This window comes from Alligator sinensis, unplaced genomic scaffold (genome assembly GCF_000455745.1).
Source record: "Alligator sinensis unplaced genomic scaffold, ASM45574v1 scaffold1290_1, whole genome shotgun sequence".
Lineage (NCBI taxonomy): Eukaryota > Metazoa > Chordata > Crocodylia > Alligatoridae > Alligator > Alligator sinensis.
In genome coordinates, this window is record NW_005843103.1 from 231109 (window position 1) to 243453 (window position 12345).

Below are 12345 nucleotides of genomic sequence, written 5' to 3' on the forward strand. Positions count from 1 at the left end.
GTAAATGGGGTGTTCAACAAACAACATAGCACTTAGTCGAAAGCTGCAATCTTTTCAAATGTCCAAACAGAGCAGATGAAATCTGCACATAGAGCAGTTAACACCAGGCAGTCGCTTATAGATTTGGAAGTTGATATCTGATGCCATATGAAAAAAGAAGGGATCAAGTAGGTTATTTTGGAAGTGAATTTTAATGTGAACAGGTACTGATGAGATGTTTCCTCAGCTAAGTCTCCTTTTATGAGGTGAACAAGTAGACCAGGGCTGTCCAGCTGGAGGTGCACAGTCTGCATGCAGCCTGTAGACTCCTGCAGCTGACTCCCCCACAGCTGTGCAGTGATGGGTCTAGGAAGGGCGGGGGGTCATGATTGTGCAGTCTGCATGGTAGGAGGATGAGAAAATCCAGGGGGCTGCATGCCACCAGCAGTGCCTGTATGGTAGGGGAAAAAGGAAGTTCCAGGGACCTGTTTCTGTAGCATATGATTGGGGTGGTGTGCAGCCCCCAGCCATGGGAAAGATGGACAGCCCTGAAGCAGACCATGCATAGCAACAGACAGATTTCATATGCTGGCTGATTTCCGGAAGTCATTTCTCCTTTTCAGGTACGCTACTGATCTTTTTACCAAACAGAAACTAAAGTATTTGTCAGCTCTTCCTCCAGTAATTCAATTTTTAAATTCCCCAAAGTGATTAATCTAATTATTTGCTCTTCAGTAAATGGCATGCTTTTCATAAAGTATTGATTTCACTTACTGTATGTTAGTGGGAAAGTTTGACAAAAGCCTGTGAATCCTACTCGGGAGACAAAAAATAGATGTTGTCATGGAAGTGTTGTGACACTGTTAACAGGCTACATAATATGATCCAACAAATTGATCTGTGCAAGTGGACTTTTACACCTGCCTGGAGTCCTGTTTAAATCACTGAAGCTCTTCATCATTATAAGAGTCTTCTGCACTGGTCAGATTCACTTGCTTTTTGTTTTTTACAAATTAACTTGTTGGGGCAAAATAGGATCTGTTTTGCCTCTTGCACAGCATTTCCATAGCAGGGAAGGCAGAACTCAGTAATGTTACACCAGTTGCACTGGTAAGGAACAGTAGTGCTGGATTCATCATCATCTCAAGATTAACTGAAATGGGTGGAAGGAAATTCTGGGGAACCAAAAATCCCCAGACTGAATTTAGAACTCCAGAATTAGGCAGATTGCCTGTGCTGCTGTGCTAACTGTTATGCACCCATGTTCCACAAATGCTCATGCAAGTAACACATCAATTAAATAAATGCCTGGTCCAACAGTAATCATCTGTTTGTACAGCAGAAACCTATTAGCTAATCTGAATTTTATGCTCCAGATATGCATAGTAACAAAAAAGATCCCTTGAACCGTGCCAAACTCCAGTTTCTTCTCCACTGTGAATTTTTAATACTTTATAGCTTCAGGATGTTGCCTGACTTCAGCACTTAAAGCCTACAGCTTAGGGGGAGGCCAGGCAGTAATTTAAAGCTGAAACTTCCTCTCATCCCACTCCTTTGCAGATTTTCTAAGAACCAAATAGTGATTTGTTTTTTCTTGGTCTTGAACTTAAAGCACTGGCAACATCCCCCCTACTGTGCTAACCAGAAAATAAATGGCACATGCTCATGTGAGATGACTAACATGTAGATCATGTAAGAGAAAATCATTTGCTGCTGTTTTATGGCAAATAGTACTTATTTTATGTTTGCTCTGAAACAGGGGTGTCAAGCTCATCTGGCCCCAGGGACAGATGAGTGGCATGGGGCTGGTCCAAGGTTAGGCCCTTGGAATTTTTGCCTCCCTGATCAGCACTGTGCCTGGACTCCTGGCAGCCCTGGGTGAACTTTTAGTATTGGGCCCCCCTTCGCCAGAGATCATGATAATAATTTAAAAATTACCATTTCCAGGCTGGGCCCCGGGTGGCTGCACAGTTTGCCCATGCCTGTGTCCAGTCCTGTCCCCGATCCAGCACAGCTGGCACCCACCCAGGCTAGTTCAGGGCACCTGCCCAAGTGGGCACTGCGTGGCACAACTCGGGACCAGTCCCAGCCAGTGCCAGTGCACATCTCGGGCATTGTGTGCTGGGATGGTCAGGCATAGGGGCTGGATTATGGGGCTTCACAGGCCATTTGTTGGAGATCCCTGCTCTAAAGAATGACACCTGAAACTTGTTTTAAACAGTTTGATTTCAGAAACATAACTTTAAGTTTTTGTATCCTCTCTGTATTTGTTTTGTTTTGTACTTTAAAAGGAAAAACAAACATTATAGAGAGAGAAATTCAACCCTGCAGTGGAGGTGCTGCCTGTGTTGCACTGAAAACTTTGAAAGAGTACACTCCCCCTGGATATGGGTGTGCTGTTTAGCTAGTGGATTCTGCTAAAGATGAAGCTGATACAACTGTTTACTCATGAGCAAATATTGGCAAAAGAACTCTGTTGGAAGTCTTGGTTTGAAAGATGATGTTACAGCTATTAATAGCTTTTCATACACTGTAAAGACAAACTTCCTCAGGAATGAGGAAAAGAGAAAGTAAGGCAAAAAACCAACACACAAGGAGCAGGAAGGGAGGGACTTTCAACTTTCAGTAGACCACAGCCTTTACCAGAATTTGTCAGCTACTTCTAGAGCAGCATTTCTCAACCCATGGGTCACAAGAATGTATGAAAGGACACACACACGCTTTAAAAATAGATCATATTTTGCATACATTTAAAAAAAAAAAACAAATGCTGCTTTACCATATGTTAAAGCTGTGCATAGTAATAAACAGGGATCCAGGATTTCTGTTTGCCTTGAAAAACATGGATGATCTCTTTTTAAAGGAGAAATACATAGGAAACTGGGTTTCACCTTGCAGGCTAACAGGCTCTACCCCAGAGGGAAAAGGGGGTGATGGGCAGTGCAGGTGGCCTGAGGGGAGTGGTGGCCGTGACCAGGTCATGGCAGCAGGATAGAGCTGCGTCCTGGTGTGCAAGCGACTGGCAGCGGGAGGAGATGAGGGTAGTGCAGCTCCCTCCCATCCATTACTCCTTGCAGGGGTCCCAGTGGCAGGAGCAAGTCTTGCCACCCCACTCTGCCCTCCCATGCTGGGTCCGCCTGCTGGGCCACGGAGGTGATTCCTAATCATGCCAGTCTGCAGCCTCATGCCTGTTGCAGGTGCACTCTCACCCTGCACACCCACCCCCTGCCCGACACTGGGAGGCTGGGGCCTGGGGGCAGCAGGGCAGGGTTGGGGTTGGGAATGGGAATGAGGAGCACTGGATGGGCCAGGGGCTGTTTTCTACTTGAAGTATTTACTGGGTCAGGACTGGCCATCAATGATTACAAATGGCTTTTGGTATAAACAAGTTTGAGAACCACTGATCTAGAGCACCACAGGGGGAAAGGTGCCTCTAACTGAGTGTGAATTGGACAGTCATGGTATGGAGGTGAAGGGAGAGGCTGAAGTTTCCCAGTTAGTGACCTGGGAGATTTCTCGAACATTAGTTTAGGATGCAGTGTATTTGAGCTAGTTAAGTCTGTGCACCTGCCTGCCACTGCCCCTTTCTCCATACATGGGGTAGGCCTCGGTCCCCCCCTCCTTGCACTGTTTCCCCACCACATTCTCCTGCCACAACATCACGTTCTGTCAGTGGATAGGTCCCATGGGTGAGGTAGGTTGGGAAGGAAGAGGTCCTACTGGCCAAACTTAGTGCCTCCCCCAGCTGCAACTCCTCAAGGGCTCCTGGTGGAAGGTCTCTTAACAGCAGGTTGTCTGCTCAGCAGCATTCTTTAGACCCATTCTGATTGCTTGCCTGCATGAGCTTCCCTGACAGGAGCTGTTGTCTTCCACTGATTAAGCAGCTCTGTCCCCACAGTGCTGAGGCCCTTTCCTTATCTCTCTCTGAGGGCAGGGCTTCCTATTACATTTTATTCCTCATAAAAGATCCTTCCTGGATCCTGGTTGCTTCTCTTGAGGGATAATTACCATATTTACACACATGCCATGTGCATTGATGGACACCAGCTAGCCATGGTTTCATAAGACAGAGTGGGAAAAAAACGTAATTTTTTTGCCAACAGCATAAACACGGGCTAGTGCAGGGGAGGAGAGCAACAGCCTGTGGCTGCTCCATTAACCCTCTACTGGCTGGTTGGCTGCAGGCATTTCTCCCTCAGCAGTCACAGCTGCAGCAGCAGGATCTGTCCCAGCAACAGCTTGAGGGTGTTCCTTCAGCATGTGCACAGAAAGTAACACCACAAGCTTTAAAATGGATATTTTGCATATATTTGTGAAAAAAGCAAATGCTGCTTGTGCTGAAGGAGCTCCCAAGCTGCTGCTTGACCAGACCCTGCTGCTACAGATGCTGCTACTAAGGGAGGAATTGCCCACAGCCTTGCAGTCAGTAGCCAGGGGGTTAATAACTACCCCCGACTCCTTTCCTGTTGCTCTCCCCTCCTGCAGCTGCCCATGGTAATGCTGCTCACAAAATAAGAAATAGTGGAGCTGAACCCCAACTTGCCAGAACATAGACTTATGTTGAGTCAGTAGCAGCTTCCGCAGCATCTGCCTGGGGGAGTATAAGGGGGGAAAGGGAAAAATAAAACTATGCTGCATGAAGGCTTCTGTTGTCCACAGCCAGCAGCTAGGGAGCCCAAATGTGTTCGCTGTGCTGTGCCCTGAGTGGCACATGCATGGTTACTCTCCCTTTTTGACAGCAGAGGCTTCTGGTTGCTGCAGAAGCCACTGTTGACCCAACACGAGCTTGTGTCCTGGCAGCACCTTGAGAAGGTCCCAGAGTTTAGCTGTATTTTCTCACTTACCAGTCCTGTGCCCCCCACCCCCAATTTTCAGCAACTGATTTATTTTAAAAAGAAAAGAAAAGTGGGGTATGTGAGAAAATATGGCATGCACTGTCATTCTTCCTCTTAGCTATAGGTTATGGAAGCAGATAGGTGAATGTTTATATGAATAATTTAACCGAATCGGTAGTCACCCTGGTGGCTGCAAAGCTAAATACCTAGTCAGGATGTGGAATTATTTTTAATAACTACATTGATTATAAGAATTGAATGAGCATATAAATATGACACCAGTGCAGCAAAATCTATTCCGGGTTTCTAAACCAAGGTAACTGTCAAGTCAATCCGTGTTTATATAAGATATTCCCTTTAAGTCTGATCACTCTCCTGTGGGAAGGATGTTATAACTATAGCATCATAACACAGTTGTGGAGGATCTGCAAAATGTTGGACGTGCCAAAACTCTTTGCTAACATACCCATAGATTTCTCCAGTATATTTGGCTTCAACAAAGCAATGATGGGTTTAGAGTAGCCCTAGTTAGTGATTATTGACTATGTCTAAACTAGATCCAATTAAATATTTGAAGAGTTTTTATAGTAAAGAGAAATACTCCTGTGAGTGGACTACTTTTATGTTAGTCATGTGCAAAACAGGAAAGGGAGTAATGTTGGTAGAGTTAATAGGTGTGGGGAGTTCTAGATCTCTCTTCTTTTTGGCTTGTATTGTAAATGCAAAGCCTCTTGTTGGCATTGAGATGCCTGCTTGTAGTCCTAAAGCAATCAAACTTCTCCCTTCCAAGCTATTCCACATGAAGTCCACTCACATGAAGCAGTAGAAAGGACTGTGGTCTTAGAACAACTATAAAACTGCATACTTTTCCATAGGCAGTTCAACATGGCATTGGCTTTGGAGTGCACAGCCATATTTAACTTGTCATGTTCTAAGTATTTTGGAAAATATTATGGATTTTTATGGATCTTACTTTTAATTTAAATATCGACCATGGGCTCTTTGTCCCTGGATGTATTACATTTAATTTTTCAGGTTGAGTCTCGTGGCATTTCTTGACTATAACTTTGTCTTAAGGCTTTGTCTTTCCCTCCCGTGAATGATGAAACCATTTACTAACAGAAGAAATAAACTATTTTTATCTGCTATTTTTTCTTTAAGGACATTTTTCCCAATCTAGTCCTTCCCTAGAAAATGTACCAAGAAGGATAAACATACAGTAATTAAAACAAAAGAAATCAGTAAGCTTTTAGTAAAACTAGGTATAGTTAACAATTCATGTAAATTGTTGCTTTGGGATATTTGTTTAGGAAAGAGGTCTCAAACTGCCCCTCTTCCTGTTGGGCAATTCCAGATAGACCATTCTGAAACTATCTTTAGTTCTTATTAAAGGGAGAGAAGCAACCCTTCATTAAAATTAGTGTGGGAAAGTTACTTCTGAAAAAAGACGTTTTGTACAGTTTCTAGTTAACATTTCTTCTTTTTACGATCCCTAAAAATTCATGCACTGTATTAAGGGACAACTGTAGAAAAAGAGGGGTTTGGGATAAATATATGACTGAATAAATGTTTTGCTTTACAGGTTACATGTCTCGCTTGTGACAATAAATCAAATACTATAGAACCGTTCTGGGATCTGTCACTGGAGTTTCCTGAGAGGTACCACTGCAATGAGGAAGAAATGGCATCTCAGCACCCCTGTTTGCTAACAGAAATGTTGGCCAAGTTTACAGAGACTGAAGCTTTAGAAGGAAAGATATATGCATGTGATCAGTGCAACAGTGAGTAAAGGCAGTATGTACTCATGTATATAGTATGTTATATGTTTTCCATGTAAATATTAATTAACATAGGCATTAAGACCATAGGGAAGAAGAAACAGTAATTAAAAAGGTTAAATCAACAGTCTGTACTAGGTGCCTTGATGTAAATAGCTGAAGTGTTTTTCTTTCTCAAGTGAATAACCTGGAAGTATTCCGAAATGTTCAGGGGCATTTTGTATTGCCAGGCATTCTAAAATAATCCTTATGATCTGGATCCAAAAACATGCATTTGTATTAAGGTGACTTTATGTTAATATCATCATTTAGAGTTTAAATAGTGGGTAAGTCTGGAAGTTAAATGTGAGCATATTTAACAACTGGTATTTAAAACTGTGTTGTCCAGAGTATGATATATTTAGTATAACTTAATGTGTGTGTTTGATCACAGCAAAACGCAGGAAGTTTTCTTCCAAACCAGTAACACTCTCAGAAGCCCAGAAACAGCTTATGGTATGTCGACTACCTCAAGTTCTAAGACTACACCTTAAACGATTCAGGTAAGCAGAGTTAGGAATTATTTCCAGATGTTACAAACTAATCTTTTGGGAAGAATAGTCCAGTCATTGTTCCTCCATGCTCTCTGTCTAGTGGGGCAGCAAGCAAAATCACCAATTGGAAAATATTTCTAAATAGTCTGTCTTGAACAGGAGTGAGTAAAATAGATGTGGGCTGCCAAGGGATTTTATCTGGCCCACAGTGGGTTCCTCATCCCTGTCTGGCCCAGGGGGGAGCCTGTGCTGTGGCACATGGGGCTGATCCTATCACCCCGGGTGCACAGCAGGACTGGAGTGGCGCAACAGCTAGACTCAGCTTTCCGGCAGCCCTGGTGGTGGTGGCTCCTTGTGGCTGCTACTGCCAGTGTCACTGCCCTGCGATCCTGGCGCCTGCTCATCCTGCTCCCTGCCCACCCGTGGCCCCATCCTATCTGTCCAGCCAAGCTGGAGTTCTGGGCTAGTCTCCATGTAGACCCCACCCATCTGCTATCTCCAGCACCCCAACAATGGTTGCAGGGCAGATGGGCCCAGGCAGACAGGATCAGTTACCACCTCCACCCCCTCCCCCCAACTGCTATGCCAGGAAGGGTCAGCACCCCCCCAAAAACTCCTTAAGTAGTCATCCAGCCCAAATGATTGCCCACCCCTGCTCTTGAAAATGCTATTTAAGTTCCTTAGTATAAGGACAAATAATTTCCAGAAAACTGTTTCTTGGCAATAGCATTCTATTTCTCATATTGCAGGCACAGAAGTGAGGTTTCTGTTCCCACTGCTTCCCAATAATACCAAGAAAAAATTAAGAGATTCTGAATTTTGAAGACCTCAACCATTCATTGTTTTCTCTATGAGAAAGTGAGACTTAGGGATATCTATATGCATAGTAAGATACAGCTGTTACATTAAATAAAACAAACTACATACAATTCAGTATTTTGATTTGTGATCTAGCACTGATACCATGAGAGTTTACTAAACACTGAGGGGTCATAGCAATATATGTAAAATTGGGGATTATGTTCAGTGGTGTGATTTCAGGTCCACATGCAATCTACTGAGGCCTTGTGCAACCTGCAGTTCACAGTCGTCTTACCAAACTTGAACTAGAATTTTTCAAAGGGTGCTAACAGGACAAGCCAGGGACTAGAGATCAAACCCAAACCTGCATCTTAATTTGGGGTGGGGAGGGTACAGAATGGCTCTTGAATGGGGGCCTGATACCAGGAATCAACAACTGGGAGGCATGATTTACATATTTTAAATCAGTCTTTCCTATAATGAATCTGTATTTCAGTTTGGAGGACTCATTGGCATAGGAGTACAGGCAAAGATGAGAAGGATCTGCTTGGACTCCTGGAGGGGCAGGAACCATAGAGATTTTAAGCTGTGATAAAAAGTTTTGCCCTCAGAAACACTTGAAATGAAGAAGTGAAAGAAGAGATTAGTAAGCGGAAACTTTTGAGGGTTATATACAAATATGTAAATAGGCTAATTGTGTAAACAAGCTCAAACTTTGTGCAAAGGCATTAGTATGTTACACTAGTAGTTTATGTACAGAGATTTTGTGGGAACTTGACCTCATTGCAATCATCTATTAAACGTCTTTCAGAAAACACATTTAGCTAATTTTATTTTCCAGGTGGTCAGGACGCAATCATCGAGAGAAGATTGGTGTACATGTTAGCTTTGATCAGATACTAAATATGGAGCCCTACTGCTGCAGCGAATCCCTCAAGTCCCTCTTACCCGACTGCTTTATCTATGACTTGTCTGCTGTGGTAATGCATCATGGGAAAGGATTTGGCTCAGGGCACTATACTGCCTACTGCTATAACTCAGAAGGAGGTACGGACAGACCATTCATAAAACACAAAAATATAATTTTAGTTTCCTTCTTGGAAACTACAGTTCTAGTTCCTTTGTAAAATCACTACAAACAGGGTCCTTACTTTCTTAAAATAAAATGGACAAACATTTACTAACCAGACTTTCAGGTGCCAAAATAACAGTTGTTTGGCCAAGAAAACTGAGAGAGCGCTAATCTAAAAAACTAGGGGGAGGAAAGGGGATAGTAAAGCAGCTGTGGAGAGCTTTAATTTGTTTAGTTTTTCCTGGTGAATAGCTGCATGTAAACCATAGTGTATACAATAGATCAGTCACTTCCATAAGTTTGCCATAGAAAAAAATAGAAGGCTAAATTGTGGTTTTGGTAAAATTTAGTGTTGGTGCTTTAACCAGATGAAAAGATGTGTTTTGTTTCAGTGCATACATACAAGGAATTCTCACTTTCAGAGAATTGTTTTTAATGAATCGTAGTAGACACTAAATTAACTGAAGTACAATGCAGGACATTGATTTAAGATACTGGATTACTTTACACTGAAATATTACTTCATTCTAGGATTTTGGGTACACTGCAATGATTCCAAGCTCAACATATGCACTATGGGAGAAGTACGCAAGACTCAAGCTTACATCTTGTTTTACAGCCAGCGAGTTACTCAGGCAAATGGACACTATAAAGTACCATGTCCTATCTCACCATCTGAAAGCCAGGAGCATACAGAAATTGACCATCTGAAAGAACACAGTAGCAGCTAATCCCAAGCCAATATGCCATGTACAGTAAGAGTTTAGTCATAAATTGCATATATTTTTAAAGAAAATTCAAGTACAGTATTGATTTTTTTTTTTTAAATCATTGGTACACTATGTTTTACACTTTTGTACTAGCTAAAGCAAGCACTCTATTAGTATAAATTTATATGGACAGTAGGTAACTTTCAAAGTACCTAAAATTTCTATATAGCTATTTTTTTAAGAAGTAATTGCAATTTGAATTTAACTCTTACCTCAGGCTATTTTTAAGTTCTGTTTTTATATTTTTATAATCTTTGAATTGGTTTAGAAAAAAATGAATCTCAATTTACAACTGATTTGTCTAATTCTGGTTATTTTTCTATATATTTTTATACATTTTATAGGATAGTTCTTACAGTATATTGATTCTTACTGTCTACAGGCATTAGTATAATTCTTAATAGTTAACATTTTACCAACAAAGAGTTTCTAGCAAATAACAGATAGAAGCAAAACTGTTCTTTAAATTATTAGGATTCCCCTGCCTCCCAGAACACCCCTTCCCCAAAAATCTCTCTTAAGTAATGGATAAATTGGTCCTCACCATTTTCCCCACTGGTGCCTGTGAAACAATATTGAAAAGAAAGATGCCTACAAATTCATGTCTGATTTTAAATTTTACTCTTAAAAGATTTCAGAGGGAAACAATAGCTCGTGCTTATTTACACAACAGTGTATTTTCTGAAAATGGGGGTGGGGGAAGCAGAAGTTACTAGGATTTTGGCTGAAATTAAGGGATTGTAAAATTATTAATTAGACATCTAAACTCTAGGGAACAAGATTCCTTATCTAAAATGGTTAATCTTGTCAGTGAAGAAACGTGAGAAAATCTTGGTAAGAGGTTAGGCTTCTAAAGCACATAAAACTCAAAACATTATGGGTATCTGTCTATACATGTCCTCTGGGAGGAGTGGGGGGTGCTTTAATTAGAGCAGCTCTGAGCTGCTCTAATTAAAGCACCTGCAGTGTCATGTGTGTTCAGTGCCCCGCACTTCAAAATGGTGTCAGGAGCACTTTAACTAAAGCTCATTAAATGAGCTTTAGTTAAAGCAGCCCTGCAGCCATTGTGAAACATGGGGATGCTGAATACACATGATGTAGAGGCTCCTGGAACGCACTAGTTAGCATGCTCCAGCAGACTCGATCCTAGCATGCTCCCATGCATGCTAATTGGCACATTCAGAGCAGGGCTCCATCATGTGTATAGGTGCTCCACATTTCCAGGTTTAAAACTGTTTAAACATGGTAAATTAACTGCACTAAAATTGAACTTGCATAAATGATATAGAGTGTAATCTTCTACATTTTGATTTATGCTTCAATATCTCTAACTCTCATACTTTGTTTCATTTTTCTTACTGTTAGTATTAGTTTTCTGTGCATTCAGGAGAATTTACTGGGCCTGAAGCCTGTGCCTAATAAAAAGTCAACTTTTCCCTTTATTGTCTAGCTAATGTCAAGATTAGTTGTTTGTGGTGCAAGATTATTTCTCATAAAACCTATGCAAATAGTTACCTCACCTGTTAGAAAATTACCTCAAACACATGCATATGTACATACACACAGTGTGGAAAGCAACTGTTTTACTGAGATTTTAATTCTGATTACTTGTATCTAGTTTCAATTATAAAACAGCACCAGGTATAAATCATCTTTTACTGGAATAACTACTGAAGGAAAATAAAGCATTAAAACTGTAGGTAGGTAAAGAGCTCTGAAGCATTGCACACTTTTCTTCTTCTACCACTGTCTGTAAAATTAATGGATTAAATATGGTACCCTGATACTTCAACTTTTGTGTGTCTTGGTTTTGAGGTAAGAGTTGGTTTTGTACTACCACTGTAGTAAATGAAGCACCTTCCACATAAACTTGATAGAAACAGCAGAGCAGGCTGGATTTCATGGCCTCTCTGGTTTTCTTGTTATGATTATTCCTACCTCTTGTGCAATCAGAATAGCAGTTCAGTATTTCCTATAAGACCAAATCTCCCCTGCTGTTACCTTGAGGGGTTCAGAAGGTGTCAGGGCTTTGCCCCATATGGAACTAATTCCCTAACCCCTTTAAACAGTGTGCATTTTGGTCTGTTGCTTGCACTGTGTGAATGCCATTTCATATCTGCTCTCAGCCTTTATATACATGCAAGTAGAGAAAAAAATCTCAGACAGAATGGCTGCTAGGGCCCCTGTAGTCCATAAAAGAAAAAGAAAAAAAAAAAAATCAGATGTTGGGACTCACTCCTTCAGAGCTAAGCAACGGTGACAGTATTTCAGCCATCCAGGTTCCTGAGTGGATAAGCAAATCCCTTTGGGAGGAATTTCATTCTTCAACAAGAATGAATAGGTTCCTCTTCGGTGATTAGCAAGGGAAAAGCCTAATAACTGGAGAGGAATTGCAAAAGTCAGTTCATATTTCCCCCTCCATACCAATAACTACCACAATACAAGACCTCAAAGACAAATGGAATAAATGAAATAAATAGGGGAGAATTTCATAGTTTCTAGGGTCGGAAGGGACCTGGGCAGATCATCTAGTCCGACCCCCTGCCATGGCAGGAAAGAGGAACGGGGGGGAAACGA

General features: G+C 41.6%; 2 protein-coding genes across 6 annotated transcripts in view; one reads left to right on the top strand and one right to left on the bottom strand.

Moving 5' to 3' along the window:
* Positions 1–12322, top strand: part of USP44 (ubiquitin specific peptidase 44) — a 28215-nt gene extending 15893 nt beyond the window's left edge. For 2 of the 5 annotated variants that reach the window (XM_025193806.1, XM_006037360.3), the window contains 4 exons: positions 6397–6595; positions 7026–7134; positions 8768–8973; positions 9530–12322. In XM_025193806.1, the coding sequence (XP_025049591.1) occupies positions 6397–6595; positions 7026–7134; positions 8768–8973; positions 9530–9729 (714 nt within the window). In that variant the 3' untranslated portion in view covers positions 9730–12322. Of the gene's footprint in view, positions 1–6396; positions 6596–7025; positions 7135–7874; positions 8012–8422; positions 8974–9529 lie in introns of those variants that run through there. The other 3 variants (XR_003092128.1, XR_003092129.1, XM_025193808.1) reach the window with 3 other exon arrangements.
* METAP2 (methionyl aminopeptidase 2) overlaps positions 173–12345 on the bottom strand; it is a 49519-nt gene continuing 37346 nt past the window's right edge. Inside the window, exon 10 of the mRNA XM_014526657.2 lies at positions 173–430. Within this exon, the coding sequence (XP_014382143.1) occupies positions 239–430 (192 nt within the window). The 3' untranslated portion in view covers positions 173–238. The remainder of the gene's footprint in view (positions 431–12345) is intronic.